The sequence below is a fragment of the Alosa pseudoharengus genome, unplaced genomic scaffold, assembly GCF_046254945.1.
Source record: "Alosa pseudoharengus isolate Yale_2024_CS ecotype anadromous, Long Island Sound unplaced genomic scaffold, YU_APseudo_1.1 YU_APseudo_1.1_scf_23, whole genome shotgun sequence".
Classification (NCBI taxonomy): Eukaryota; Metazoa; Chordata; class Actinopteri; order Clupeiformes; family Clupeidae; genus Alosa; species Alosa pseudoharengus.
This window is the reverse complement of record NW_027468685.1, coordinates 11422636-11436341: the sequence shown is the minus strand read 5'-3', so window position 1 is coordinate 11436341 and position 13706 is coordinate 11422636. Positions and strand designations below refer to the sequence as shown.

The window sequence follows — 13706 nt, the reverse complement described above, 5'->3', positions numbered from 1 at the left end:
TAGTCACTCTCAAGATTAGTGTTGCAAACAAAATACTGTAATAAGATACCCTGCATCTGATCAATTTTACATCGGTCAACTAAAAGGTAATTCCTGAGTTTAGCCTTTGATACAAGTGTACACAACAAACTTTTGGACTACCTTAGGAACTGCTCTAAAATGCTTAAGCTCTTGCGTGAAATAAGATATTTTATATTTAGAATGGGTCAGAAGCTCAGGACTAATCAGTTGCACCTGTTAATGATGGGGTTCCTCAAGGCACCATCCTAGGCCCTCTCCATTAGATCACAGTATTAAAGGAGAACGCCTGTGATTTTTCACATACATCTCAGTTTCTCAAGGTCACCGAAAAAAAAAAAACAATCAGTTTTACCTAGCTCAAGTTACTGCAGCCAGCAGCTAAAGCAGTCTGGCATCTACAGCGCTACACTCTGGGGGCATGTTTGTGAGCCCCCATGTTCATGCCCCCAAAGTGTAGCGCTATCTGCCTAGCTACCTTGGCTATTGGCTGCAGTAATTCAAGCTAGGTAAAACCGATTGTTTTATTTTTTTTTCCGTACAGAAATGTGAAAAATTGCCTTCTCCTTTAAAGGAACACGCCACCATTTTATGAAATTAGGTTATTCACCATCTCTGACTTGGGACTATATTGGAGCGAAGCACTGCTACAGTACTTGGGCGCAGAGATTGTCTGTGCTGTGGCGAGTGAGACAAGGTACATAATGTGTTGTGTGATATCTCTGCACCCAAGTACAGTAGCAGTGCTTCGACTCATCTTAATCTGCATTGTTGTTGGCTCACTTTTTCTCACGACATGCTATACGGCAATGAGAGATTCCATTCACTATACTAAGCTAAGCTAGCGGGGGCGCTGCCGGACCAAAACAATGCATGCACGGAGACAAAAGTGCTTTTGCTCACTTATCTAGCTGTAGGGGAGACGGTGAATAACCCAATTTCATGAAACGGTGGTGTGTTCTTTTAACTATTCCTATACAGATAGCCCACAATTATATCTCCCCTTACAACCCATCAGTCTTCTGCAGTGGATGTTATTGGAAAAAAAATCCTTCAACTCAGGGAAAGCAAATCAGAAGCAGTGTTTCCCCTAGAAAATGTTCCAGCAGCGGTGCTGTTGATTGTAGGAAGCCCCCCCCCCAAAAAAGAGAAAAAATTGAAAAAATGATTCCTGAAATGGTGACTTTTGGTGGATTTTGTGAAAGAAATGGACAGATTGAGTTACAAATTATGACATAACCATCAACACAAGCATTTACAAAGCATGATTATTGCAGTACTTGAACAGGATTATTCATGTTTTCTTTCACCTTTTTCATTTACATTATTAGTAATTAGCCACTGTACAACGGTACACTGTAGGCCACTGTACAAACTATTACTATTTAGAATATACAGTGCTGTGCATACGTTAAGACATTTATTTATATAATAACATTTGTTTATTTACGATGCATGATACATTAAAAAATAATTTATGTCCTATTTTTTTTTTTTTTAATTAAGGCATTAAAACAAAAGGCAAAGTATGTTTTTTATTCCTCCCTTTAGTCAATTTCAGCATGGGTGTCTTAACTTTTGCACAGCACTTTATAAACTATATAGACTTCTCTTTCATGTCATTATTGGTGCTGTGCAAGTCGAATTGAGTGCCTGTCACTTTAATGCCGTGACGGCTTGCTTGATTCTCAAGGTTTTAAGCTAACTTAGTAGCGTTGTTGTGCATGGTGCATATGTGGATGAAATGAAATATGTTTCCCATGTCATTTGGTAAAATAAATGCTCAAAAACTCGAAGAAAATCTATCTTGGATTATAGCAGATACGTGTCTTGTATCATATCTATAATTTTGGTGAGCTCTACAGGAATTACAAACTATCTCAGATGTAAATGGTTGCGTATCCTATTACTCAAATTCAATTAAACCCACCAGTAGGCTAGCTAGACCTTAGTTTCACAGCCTAGGTATTAGCAACACGGCTTGAAAGCATTGCCTGTATCACAAACAAAAACGAAACAATGCGTGGAATTTATCTGGGAATAGGCTACTGAAGGCTACTAGGCTACTCTCGCTGGCGTGTTTAATTTGGTTCCTTGGTTAACATAATGTAGGCTACGTTTTCTTGCACAAAAATGCATCTGCTAATAAACTTAAACATAAACACAAACAAGCGTGATCTCCTGTGGAATCCTGACTGCGCCTTCAACGTTAGCCTACTATTATTTGTTGACATGAAACCTGAACGAACGGCAGCTGTTCCTGAAGTTCACTTGCGTCTATTTAAAAAAAAAAAAAATATTAGGCAACTTTTTTTTTGCAGTGGCGCTTGATTTCCAGGAGCGGCGCTGCGCCGCTGATGAATACATTGTAGGGGAAACACTGAGAAGTCATGTTGGTCCCTCTAATGATTTAGAGTCTAATCCCTTTTATATTTCAAAACATCTGTGTCTCCAGCAGGGTAATGCTGTTTAGTGACAGATGCAAGATGAAGGTGATGAAGTAAGCTGGCTTCATACATTTGAATTCCCTTTTTGGTATAAGTATATATACTCTTTTGATCCTGTGAGGGAAATTTGGTCTCTGCATACATTTGAATTCCCTTTTTGGTATAAGTATAAGTATATATACTCTTTTGATCCCGTGAGGGAAATTTGGTCTCTGCATTTATCCCAATCCGTGAATTAGTGAAACACACTCAGCACACAGTGAACACACAGTGAGGTGAAGCACACACTAATCCCGGCGCAGTGAGCTGCCTGCAACAACAGCGGCGCTCAGGGAGCAGTGAGGGGTTAGGTGCCTTGCTCAAGGGCACTTCAGCCGTTCCTACTGGTCGGGGTTCGAACCGGCAACCCTCCGGTTACAAGTCCGAACCGCTAACCACAGCTGCCCCTGGACATCTGGTTAATCTGTTTTGCCCAATCCAGTGTGAAATAAGTAACAGCCTCCAAAAGGGACAATCCTTAAGCAGGATTCAGTAGTTTTGGGTAAATATGGCAAACTTTGCTTGCAAACGGAAATGACATACAACACTGATCACACCAATATGCACCACTGCTAGGGCTGCAACTACTGATTATTTTCATAGTTGATTAATCTGACGATTATTTTCATAGTTGATTAATCTGATGATTATTTTTCTGGGTTAATTGATTAGTTGTTTGATTAGTTGCCAGAAAATGGTGAAAAAATGTTGATCATTGTTTTCCAAAGCCCAAAATTATGTAGATTATATAGAGAAAATTGCCCCTCGGGGATAAATAAAGTTTTTTGAATTGAATTGAATGTCTTCAAACGCCTTGTTTTGTCCACACACCAAAGATATTTAGTTCACTGTCAAAGAGGAGTAAGTAAAGCTGAAAATATTCAAGTTTAAGAAGCTTCAATCAGAGATTTTTTATGTATATTCCTTGTATGTAACTGTAAATGTAACAAACCGAATACTGAATAACCGAAAACTACACAAACCAAATTAATTTAATAGTCAACAATTAATCGATTAATTGTTGCAGCCCTAACTACTGGTAGAATTAAATAGCCCTAACATTATGAGTTTGAGGATTTTATTGCAAAACTAAGGCTAATATACAATAATATATACTGTAGCCTACCCTACCCCAACAATGGTTTACATAGTTGTCAATTTCTTTCTGCAATATGTTCATTCTCTTATTTAACATGGTTTAATTTGCATTTGGAAGGATTGTATATGATGTCAAAAAGATTCTCAATGTCCTATAGGATATACATATCAATTCAACTTTTGAGTAATATTATACAAAGATGAACGATGAGCACCATTCTCCTAGCATCCTGTGCGTGTTGTCCTGTGATCACTTACATGTAGTAGCTTACATAGTTTCAGTGCCTGGGTAGCCTATCTGCCATGGCATATATCATTAGGCCCAGCCTATACCCTACTTGAACGTTGTCTGTGGTGTGTGTGTGTGTGTGTGTGTGTGTGTGTGTGTGAGAGAGAGAGAGAGAGAGAGAGAGAGAGAGAGTGAGAGAGAGAGAGAGAGAGAGAGTGTGTGTGTGTGTGTGTGTGTGTAGCCTGCACCTATGTGTTGTGCAATGGAGGATACCTTCGGGGATTTTGCATTGTACATGTAGCCTATCCATCTAATCGATTTCGTTGTGTAGCCGGTTAAATTGTAGACTAAAGGTAGGCGTCTTTCCACCCGCCTTTGGAGCTTCTATGTATGTTGGTTGAGAGATTGAGAAATGTTGGTCCTTCGTCCCTAAATTGGCCTTATTTTGAACTGTTCTGTATGGTCTTTCACGCGGCGTGTTTGATTAACGTGAGATCATGATGTTCCTTGTGTTATCTGCCCCGCGCTGTCGGTAGCGCGCATGAGCTGTGGGTTCTCAGACGGAGGTTTACTCCTTCGATGTGGTCTGTAGGTTGTCAGGTTGTCTGGTTGTCTGACACCTCTTGTTTTCATCGACAGTGAAACTAAAACAGGGAATTCTTCTGCCTTACTGCTTGAGACAAAATCGACACACCGGTGAGTTAGACCAGTAAGGTAGTTAGGTCTTGTAGCCTATGTCCTCATCTTGGCCGTTTTGGTCGAGGGACATCGTTTTCGACCCTGTATGATGTGATGTTCATTTCTCCCTCTCTTCATCGTACACCATTCTTCTGTCCGTTTCTTTTTTTTTTTTTTGCACCTTGTGCTACCTTGGCATGCTCATTCTCACTCTAAATGAAGGCGTGGCTGCCGGTGTTTCACGTTGTGGTAGGACGTCGCAGAAACCGCGGCTCTGGAGGACTTTTCGGAAGAAACCCTGAACAGAAAAGACCCATTGGGCGGTATGATAAAGTCACAAAGAAGCCGCGAGCTGGGTCCGGTAGCTCGCTGATAAACAGAACCGGAACATCTTGGACCTAAGGGGAGACCGCAGGCTCGAATCACCAACGACCCGAAATTCGGATTTAAGCGCGCACGATCATGGCTTGGTGCGACGGGAGGTGTACCCTTATTGTGATATGCAGCTTGCAGCTGGTGAGTGTATGCAGCAGCGAAGGCATTCTTGCAACAATGACAATATACTTGAGGAGTGTTTTGTGAGCCCGTTATTTTTTTTTATCGTTTATGTCATATGGTAAACAGAGTTTTAATTGTAGACCATGTCATCAGTAGTAGGCTATCATGTAGGCCTCACATCAGATGTGAGAATTAACAACAGTGCTCTTTTTTAGGATTAATCTTTTACACAGGCTACTAGGCTCTGACTGGCAGCAGTTTCCATGGAAACAGCTGCACCAATGCAAAGGCTGTGTACAGTGTGACATTTAATTGTGTGGTCTGTCTGTGTGTAGGTGGCTGCACTACAGAGACAGGTCATAGATTTTCTTGGCTACCAGTGGGCCCCTATCCTGGCCAACTTCCTGCACATCATGGCTGTCATACTGGGAGTATTTGGCACTGTCCAGTTCCGCTCACGGTACATCATACTGGTGAGATACTGATGTTGCGCGCGCGAGCACACACACACACACAGACACACACGCACACACACACACACACACACACACACACACACAACTTGGGTTCACATTCACATGTCAGATTTTTGCAAGATGGAATCAATTTATTCTTTATTTTGTAGTCAGGCTACCATATATGTATAAATGCTGAACAAAACAGGCATGCACTGTTTATCCACCTCAACATGCAGACGTCTTGCAACCTGTTGTAAGCAGCAGACATACGGTGAATGTGTTACTCAGTCCAATTGTTGTGCATACCCATGAAAAAAAAAAACAATCTACACTATGACAGCACAGATAATGAAGTAGAAGGACCTGATCAGAATGTAATCAGACACTTTGTAAAAAAAGCCCGGAGGCAACAAAGCCTATGCAGAGAATGTGTTGGCAAACATGTTTAACTGTTTTAACAGTGAACTATTGTTAGCTTAATGGCAACCAACTAAGTGGGAGGTGTAGTTTATGTTTATGTTTCTTAACAGACACGTTTGTCCAAAGCGCCTTACGACAAAAACAATAAATATTGCATTAGCATTAAAATTAATATTAATATTAACATAATATCAATAATGACAATAATAATAATAGCAAGTCTTCATAATATCCATAAACATAATACAAACAGTAGCCATAAACTTACACAAATCATGATATTAATTAGATGCAAGGTAAACGGATGGGAAGAAAGACAGTTACTTCACCTGAGCATTGTGTAAATGCGTAGGGTTCTCCAGGGATGGTACCTGGTTCATAGTGCTGCCTCTTAGGTGTCATTGTATCGTTCACTCATACTGCTTAACCCAGCAACATATTCCCTAACAGCCTTGTCTTTAACAGGAATTACACAAAGAGAGGATTCAATGAATCGGTTTCCATCTAAAGACTCTGTCCCCCATGAGGAATTGATTAGTGTTTGGACTGTGCCATTGGAATCATCTGTTTAGTCCTCCTGCTCTGCTCATTAGCCCGACAGTGTAGCGAGTATTTCAGCTGAGATTAGCCGAGTGTTACAGACAGCTTTGTGTAAAAGAGGCCCAGTGCACAGAGCCATCTTGGTTTACCAGAGAATCAAGAGACCCTGGTGTACAAGCTGCATAGTGGGCAGTGCCATCTAGGGGCAACAAAGCTTCTTAGGGTAGTCGCAACCCCTTGCCCCTCAGAAGCTGAGCCAATGAAGCAGAAGGCTGGATTATCAACAAAGCAAGTGTTTGATGTGCATAGAAATAAGGATTTAGATGTGTCTGATGGAGGATTACAACATTGATAGCCTTGATCAGAATTGACTTGCTCAAATAAGATCAAAAGTAGGATTAGCCTAACGTTACGTTATTCTGATCAGTGTGTTTGCAATGAAATGCCCACATTGTAATATATTGACTGGGAATCACACATGTAGCTCACTTTTCCCTTCCTCCATCTTGTCGCTTTCCTCCTCATTGTGCTACCCTGCCAGTATGCGGTGTGGTTGGTTATCTGGGTTGGCTGGAACTCCTTCATCATCTGTTTTTACCTGGAAGTGGGACATCTCTCACAGGTGAGTGTGTTTGCGATGGACTGACTAATGGTCAAGTCGTATGTAAGTTAATGTGCCCAGTGGGGGAAGAGTCTGAGCTGCTAAGCTTTTGGATGCCTTTGCAGAGGTCTTTTGGTCATATACCTTCAGATTCAGAATCTTTAAAGAAGCTCATATAAGCATATAATGATGGACAAGTAAGCATAACTATTGGAAGGGTCAGCCCCAGTAATGGAATTTAGAAGAAAGTGCTGACATAGCCATTATACTGATCACCTTGTTGAGAATTCAACAGTTTAGTTGACTATTTGCTCTCAGACAGTTTCTCACTTTGTTGTTTCAGGATAGGGAATTCCTGATGACATTCAACACCTCCTTGCATCGCTCCTGGTGGATGGAGCATGGCCCTGGGTGCCTGGTAACAGCTGTTCCTGACTCTCCATTGGCTCCTCAGGATCACCATGTGATAACTATCAGTGGCTGCCTCTTAGATTATCAGTACATAGAGGTGGTCAGTGCTTCCCTGCAGGTCTTCCTAGCTGTGAGTACACATCCCCACAACTGCTAATAACTATTTTGTTGTTATTGTCTATCAGTTTGACTGAACTTTTTATTTTTCTTCTCTCCCCATCTGTCACATTCAGCTCTTTGGCTTTGTGTACGCCTGTTATGTGAGTAAAGTATTCCTGGAGGATGAAGACAATGGTGAGTGTCCATTGACAAGCTGATTGAGTGGTGTTGTTGTCTTTTGTTATATGTTAAAGCACGGAACTGAACTGTCCTCTTTCCTTCCCAGTTGATTTCATTGGTGGATTTGACTCCTATGGCTACCGTCCTCCCCAGAAGAATTCACATTTGCAGCTGCAGCCCCTCTACACGTATGAACAGCCTTTCCTTTATCAGTGAAACTAGCATCTGTGTTACCAACACTAGAGCAACCGAAGCTAGTCACTATATTGTGACAACTGTGTACGAACGTATACGTTAGACTATGTCTCTTGTCTCTTCTCAGTGGTAAGATTTAAGTATGAACTCAAGTGTAGAGGTGTACGCACATCTATAACGATTCTACAGGTGCTGGATACTAGAAATTCCGAGTAAAACAAAAGAAAAAATATCCACACTCTGTCTCTAAAGCTCCCAGTTTAATGGTGGGTTATAAATACACAACGTTTCGACCACTCAGGTCTTTGTCAGATGTCATCTGACGAAGACCTGAGGACACCTGACGAAGACCTGAGTGGTCGAAACGTTGTGTATAACCCACCATTAAACTGGGAGCTTTAAAGACAGTGTGCGGATATCTTTTCTTTTGTTTTAAGATGTAAATATGAGCCATCTTTGGTTATCTATTCCTGTGACGTTCACAGCAATTATTCATTCCCCTAGACACCTCTTATTTCTTTCAGTTCCTAGCTGTTTTTTTATGCTAATAATGCTAATGTCTTTGATATCATCTGAGAGACATTACAGTTTATACCATGGTCTAGGTTGAAAAGGGTGTCGTTCAAAAAGTGATATACTACACCTATAAAATTATTATGACGTTGCTTGACAATGCCTGAGTTAGTCCGCTCAGCAGTGACTTATCAACATTCCACAGCGTTGATAAATGGTGAAAAAACTTAACGATTTTAGCTCTAAAACTCATTTAGTATTAATAATTGATTTCATATTTATTTATTTCGTAAGTTACCATGGTATAAACGGGATAATGCCCTTCGATGCGTCCATTATCAGAAATAAATGGACCGTCCGACGCTATTTTTTTAAAGCAAGCAATCCCTGATGTCATCTCACCACTCCTCATTTAAATTTCAGTGAAGTGGATACATGTATTTCCAGGTGCACATAGAGCACTCTGTTAATATCTATATTAGAATACCATTTCAGGGTTAACAGTATGTACAACTATCCATCTGCAAAGCAGTCAGCGCTTTGGGCTGTACAGTACATGTTTAAATCATAGCTGTCTTACAGTGCATTAAAATGTTGGCAGTTTGACAGATGGCAAGTGAAGCATGTCAGTAGGTTGAGGAGCAAGGCAGAGATGAGGGATCGAGGGGCAGATGTACGAAGATAGCATAAATGCCAACTTTTTCTGCTCAAAGTTTTTACTTCGTCAGGTAAACAGCACTCATCACCACTCTTTGTACATTAGCTCCTTAGTGTGGTTAACCGAAAAACAGAATCAGATTAGGAGAGAGAATGTGAGCCATATGGAGATGTATTGTATTGGGTTTTGGATATGGTAGATGATGATGATGATTTCATAGAGAACGTAAAGGTTCTGCTACAGAGTGGAAGTAAATGAGACAGGACAGCCAGGGTAGATAACGGAACGGAGATGTGGAGAAGTAGAGGACGGGAAATGGAAGAGGAGAAAGAGAAAGGGAGTGATATTAATTGTGCCCTGCAGCGAGTGAAAACTCAGGAGGACCATATTTTACCTCTAATCAATATGTCAGTGCAGCCTGAGAATGAACAGAGTGCACTGTTGTAGACTGTAGTATCCTCTTTTAAATCCATAAATTTCTGTGTATAGTATACATGTACGTGTGGTTTGTACTGTATGTAGCCTATGATACCGAATGGTTTGGTTCCAAGTATGTTTTCTTTTACAGGTGACGGTTCATCAGATCCACTGACCATTGATGAGGAAAGAGAGTTGGCACAACACAACTCTTCAGATTGCTGTGAGCCCTGATAGTGGGATGAATAAATTAAAATAAACTTTAGTAACTGTGTAACTGTGTTGTTCATACCATATGATACTCCTGCTACAGTACACGGTTGATTATGTTGTTCACAATCACAACAGACTCAAGCTTGCCAGTGCACATGTACAGTACTCAAAAGACATTTGGTCTATTGTGCTGCAGTATATAAAACCTGATGCCAAAAAGGTTTTCATAAGGTGCTGCAGTCTCCTCTGGGTTCGTGAGACTAGTATGGAGAACATTAAAAACGTTTTGATAAAACTTAAAAAAACTCAAGCAATATAAAAATGTATAAATCATGAGTTGTAATTGTTATAGCCTTCTGGTTGTCAAATGTTACATTTTGGGACAGCCAGAAAATGGACGCATCAAAATGATCCAGCATCAGTTTCAATTTGCTGACTGAGTGAATCACTGTATCTAGAGACCCATTTTACTGACCACTACTCACACAATAAAACGGGTTAATTTCATCCTAGCTGTTAATAAAAAATTGTCTCACATATCTAGACTGCGGTCTGCACTGAGGCCTTCCATTATAGAAATGTCATTATCTTGTGTTGTAAAAAGTATTTTTATGTCACTGTTGTCACCATTACATCCATAAAAAACATTAAACCAATGCATTGGTTAACAAATGTAAATTTGTAAATAATATTACAGTAAATTATAATTTATTGTTGCGACCAATGAGCATGTCACATAACACACTAAACACTGTTTTACGCAAACCCTAGTTTGTTTTCTCGCCTACAGAAAACGGTCACAGGCCCTTTAGTTGAGCCTATTTTGGGACCTTGGCTTCTGAGAAGCCCAAGGCCTCCAGAGTGGGGGCTCCACAGTATGTAGTTGATTTCTATTGCCTCAGTAAAGCAGAGGGGCTTCTGTTTCCCTTATGTAGTCCTCCTTTTAGTAGTCAATTGTCTTGGAGAAAAATGGAAGAGAAGAAATAAATGATCACAAACAAAAATTGGACTTTCTATTCTGTATAAATCCACAACATTGTAACAAATTAAACAAGTAAAAAAAAAAATATTCCAGCTTGTATTACAATCAACTCAGTCTGGTTCACTTTATTTGATTAATAGTACATTGTGTTACTTATTGTTTGACTAAGTATCAGTTGTGGTTCTCTTCTGACACTATGTGAAGTGACAGAAAAACAGTAAAAGAGTTGGACATACTCAGACACTGAACAAGCCACAAAAGAATGTCTTTATTCACTGAAAATGATGGAAAAGGCAGGACATACAAGGGGTTGGAAACAGAGTCATTGTATCAACCAGAGATCAGACACCTTGTAAATTTAGAATGCCATGTTGGCCAAAGTGAATCTTTACGTCTCTTTAATGGTGATGTGGTAACATAACAGTAACAGCGGACTGAACAGATGAAGTATGCCCTAGACTGATGAAATATGTCTAAATGCTCTGGCATGTGTTGCCACTATATTTTCCCTTTTTTTTGTCCACTTTAAGTTTTAATTTCTGATTAAGACAGTTAAGTTCCAAGGCCTTCGGTTTCTGTAAAGGACCTTGTTTTAAAAGGCAGACATTGAATGTGCTTTTTGCCTGCTTAAGAAAAGTAATGTTGCATGACAAACCAGCTGTAGAGACATTAGAGAGATGCCAGGGCGAAAAATCTTTTTGGTTTGACAAGATCTAAGACAACTACAAGAGAGCATTCACATGTACCTCAGTTGCTTCAGACAGCTCCTGAGGGTGAAAGCGAGTTGGTGTTCCATATACTGGATAGAAATTGAAGGGAACATGTAAAATATTAATTTAAACTGACATGGCATGGTTTTTAAAGTAAACTCCTACAATAAATACTCTGGACAAACTTTGATACAAAAATACCTGACAGGAGTTTAGGCAACACAGTAAAACATGCTATGTAGGCTATTATTCTCTGAAGTAATTAATCTACATCTATAGATCACTGGGCAGGTTACAATACTGTAACACTTTACATTAAGGACCCCTTGACTAACATTAACTAAATGCAGTAGTTAACATGAATAAAGCATTAACCATAGCAAATAAAATATTACTTGATGTTTTTCGGCTAGGATGGTTTGTCCCTGTAAACTCTAGATGATCCAGGAGAGTTCCAGGAAGTAAAGTGTAATGCATTCGTTAGCAGAAACAACAATGAAATTCTGCATTTAGCATCAGATATGGTCTCTTTACATTGAGGTTAACAGTTTGCTCGTGTTAATTAATGCACTTACTAATATTAGTAATGTGAAGTGTTACCACAATACTCACATTTTGGATAGCTGGCATGTTAAGTGTGATTTGAGGCAGATATATTCTTATATTCAGTTCTGATTAGCCTGTCTAGTTCCTATTTCATATTTGGCTAAAATATCCACATCTATATCCTATACATACGAACATTTCAACTATGTTTTAGCTATATTTTATCTACTGGATTTTTCCACTCTATTGGCTTCCAAAAGGTCTGTAAATTGAATATAAGTTGTCACTTTTCAGTTTTAATGTGACATCACCTGGCTGCTACATTTAATTTTTTCTTTTATTTTTTTTGCTTCTCACTCAAATGCTTTTTTGCATATTTACCAGGAGTACACTCAATGCTTGTGTATGCAACAGTCATGAACACTGTCAGCATCAAATACTACTGGAACAAGATGAAATAAAATACTTCTGCTCATTAGGTTCTGTAGTCAGTATTATAGTATTTACAATGTCTAGCATTAATGGAGCATATTCTCCTTCACAGTTATGCATGTTCTGCCAAAGTATAGGTAGCTCTGATCATTGCCATCAGTTTCTTAACACTTGTGTGTATCAGTTTGAAGAATATAATCCTTTTATGTGGAAATTCACACAAAATTACTGTGCCCAAATACCACTTACAGGTTGGTAGTTGTTGAAATCTGAAATTTTGAAACTTTTATCTATTGCCACATTACCATGGCAACAACACAGAGTGTACACATACAGTACATGCACCAAACTCATCAGTTTCATTTCAGCAACGACTTTGCTCAACTACATCTGGAAACCAATGGAGTTTAACCACACTGAGACACACACAAGCACACTGAAAAAATAAACATCCTTACTGTCAGAGCCACACTTAAGTAGTGCATCGTTATACACAAATACTTTTTATGATTTAAAATTAAATAAACTGTCCCTAATGTGTTCCATATTTTCCTCATCTAAAACTGGATGGCAACATCTATATAGCATCACAACTTCACAGTGGTATACAGCATTTGCCCTTAAGAGTTTACATGAGATTAATTTGCCTATTTAATTGGCTCTACCCACTTTTGAGGGTTTTTCAACCTTCTCATTTCAACCGTGTATAAAATGCATATCAGATACATTAGTATTAGTGAATTTCATAAATACATGTATAATGTACTCCAATACAAATATATCCTTTTAAGTACATCCCCTCATGTAGTGTGTTGCACTATCATCTGATTGCACTTTCATGTGAGATAGCCACTGTGATGCCGAACCCACAACTGAGGCAAACACTAATGTCGCGGTTAAAAGGAAAACGTACTACCAGAGATCACAGACAGGAAAAACAGATTGTCGTGCATTGAACCAGTCTTGATGCATCATGAAATCTTGTGCTGCACAACACTATGAGCTGCATTTTGTATCGTTAAATATAGTTTGTTCTGCTACTCAGGCCTGGAGAGTTTGACAGTGTCACAGTAAATAGAACAACTCGTGTCTTCTGTGATGCGTGAGACGTGTTGATTAAAAGCTACATTAATCTACCTGCTGCCTCCGTCTTGAAATCTCCGTTTTGGGTATGAAGAAAAAAACACCTATTAGAATGGTGAGTAAGTCATTCATTCTATGGTTTTTGTTACCTCTTTCCAGTCAGATTTCTTCATCACTACTTGAGTCACTTGAGTTAAATTCTCAGTAACACACTCTCATAATTGCGTTGAGACTAAACCTA

At 39.4% G+C, this 13706-nt stretch overlaps 1 protein-coding gene across 1 annotated transcript; it reads left to right on the top strand.

The window, feature by feature from the left end:
- Positions 1 to 4432: 4432 nt before the first annotated feature.
- On the top strand, positions 4433 to 9776 carry nkain1 (sodium/potassium transporting ATPase interacting 1). Its single transcript, XM_076300936.1, has 7 exons — positions 4433 to 5025; positions 5343 to 5480; positions 6967 to 7047; positions 7370 to 7567; positions 7671 to 7731; positions 7823 to 7904; positions 9651 to 9776. The coding sequence occupies exons 1-7, from the start codon at positions 4972 to 4974 to the stop codon at positions 9652 to 9654; spliced, it is 618 nt and encodes a 205-aa protein (XP_076157051.1). The 5' UTR covers positions 4433 to 4971; the 3' UTR covers positions 9655 to 9776.
- The last annotated feature ends 3930 nt before the right edge of the window (positions 9777 to 13706 follow it).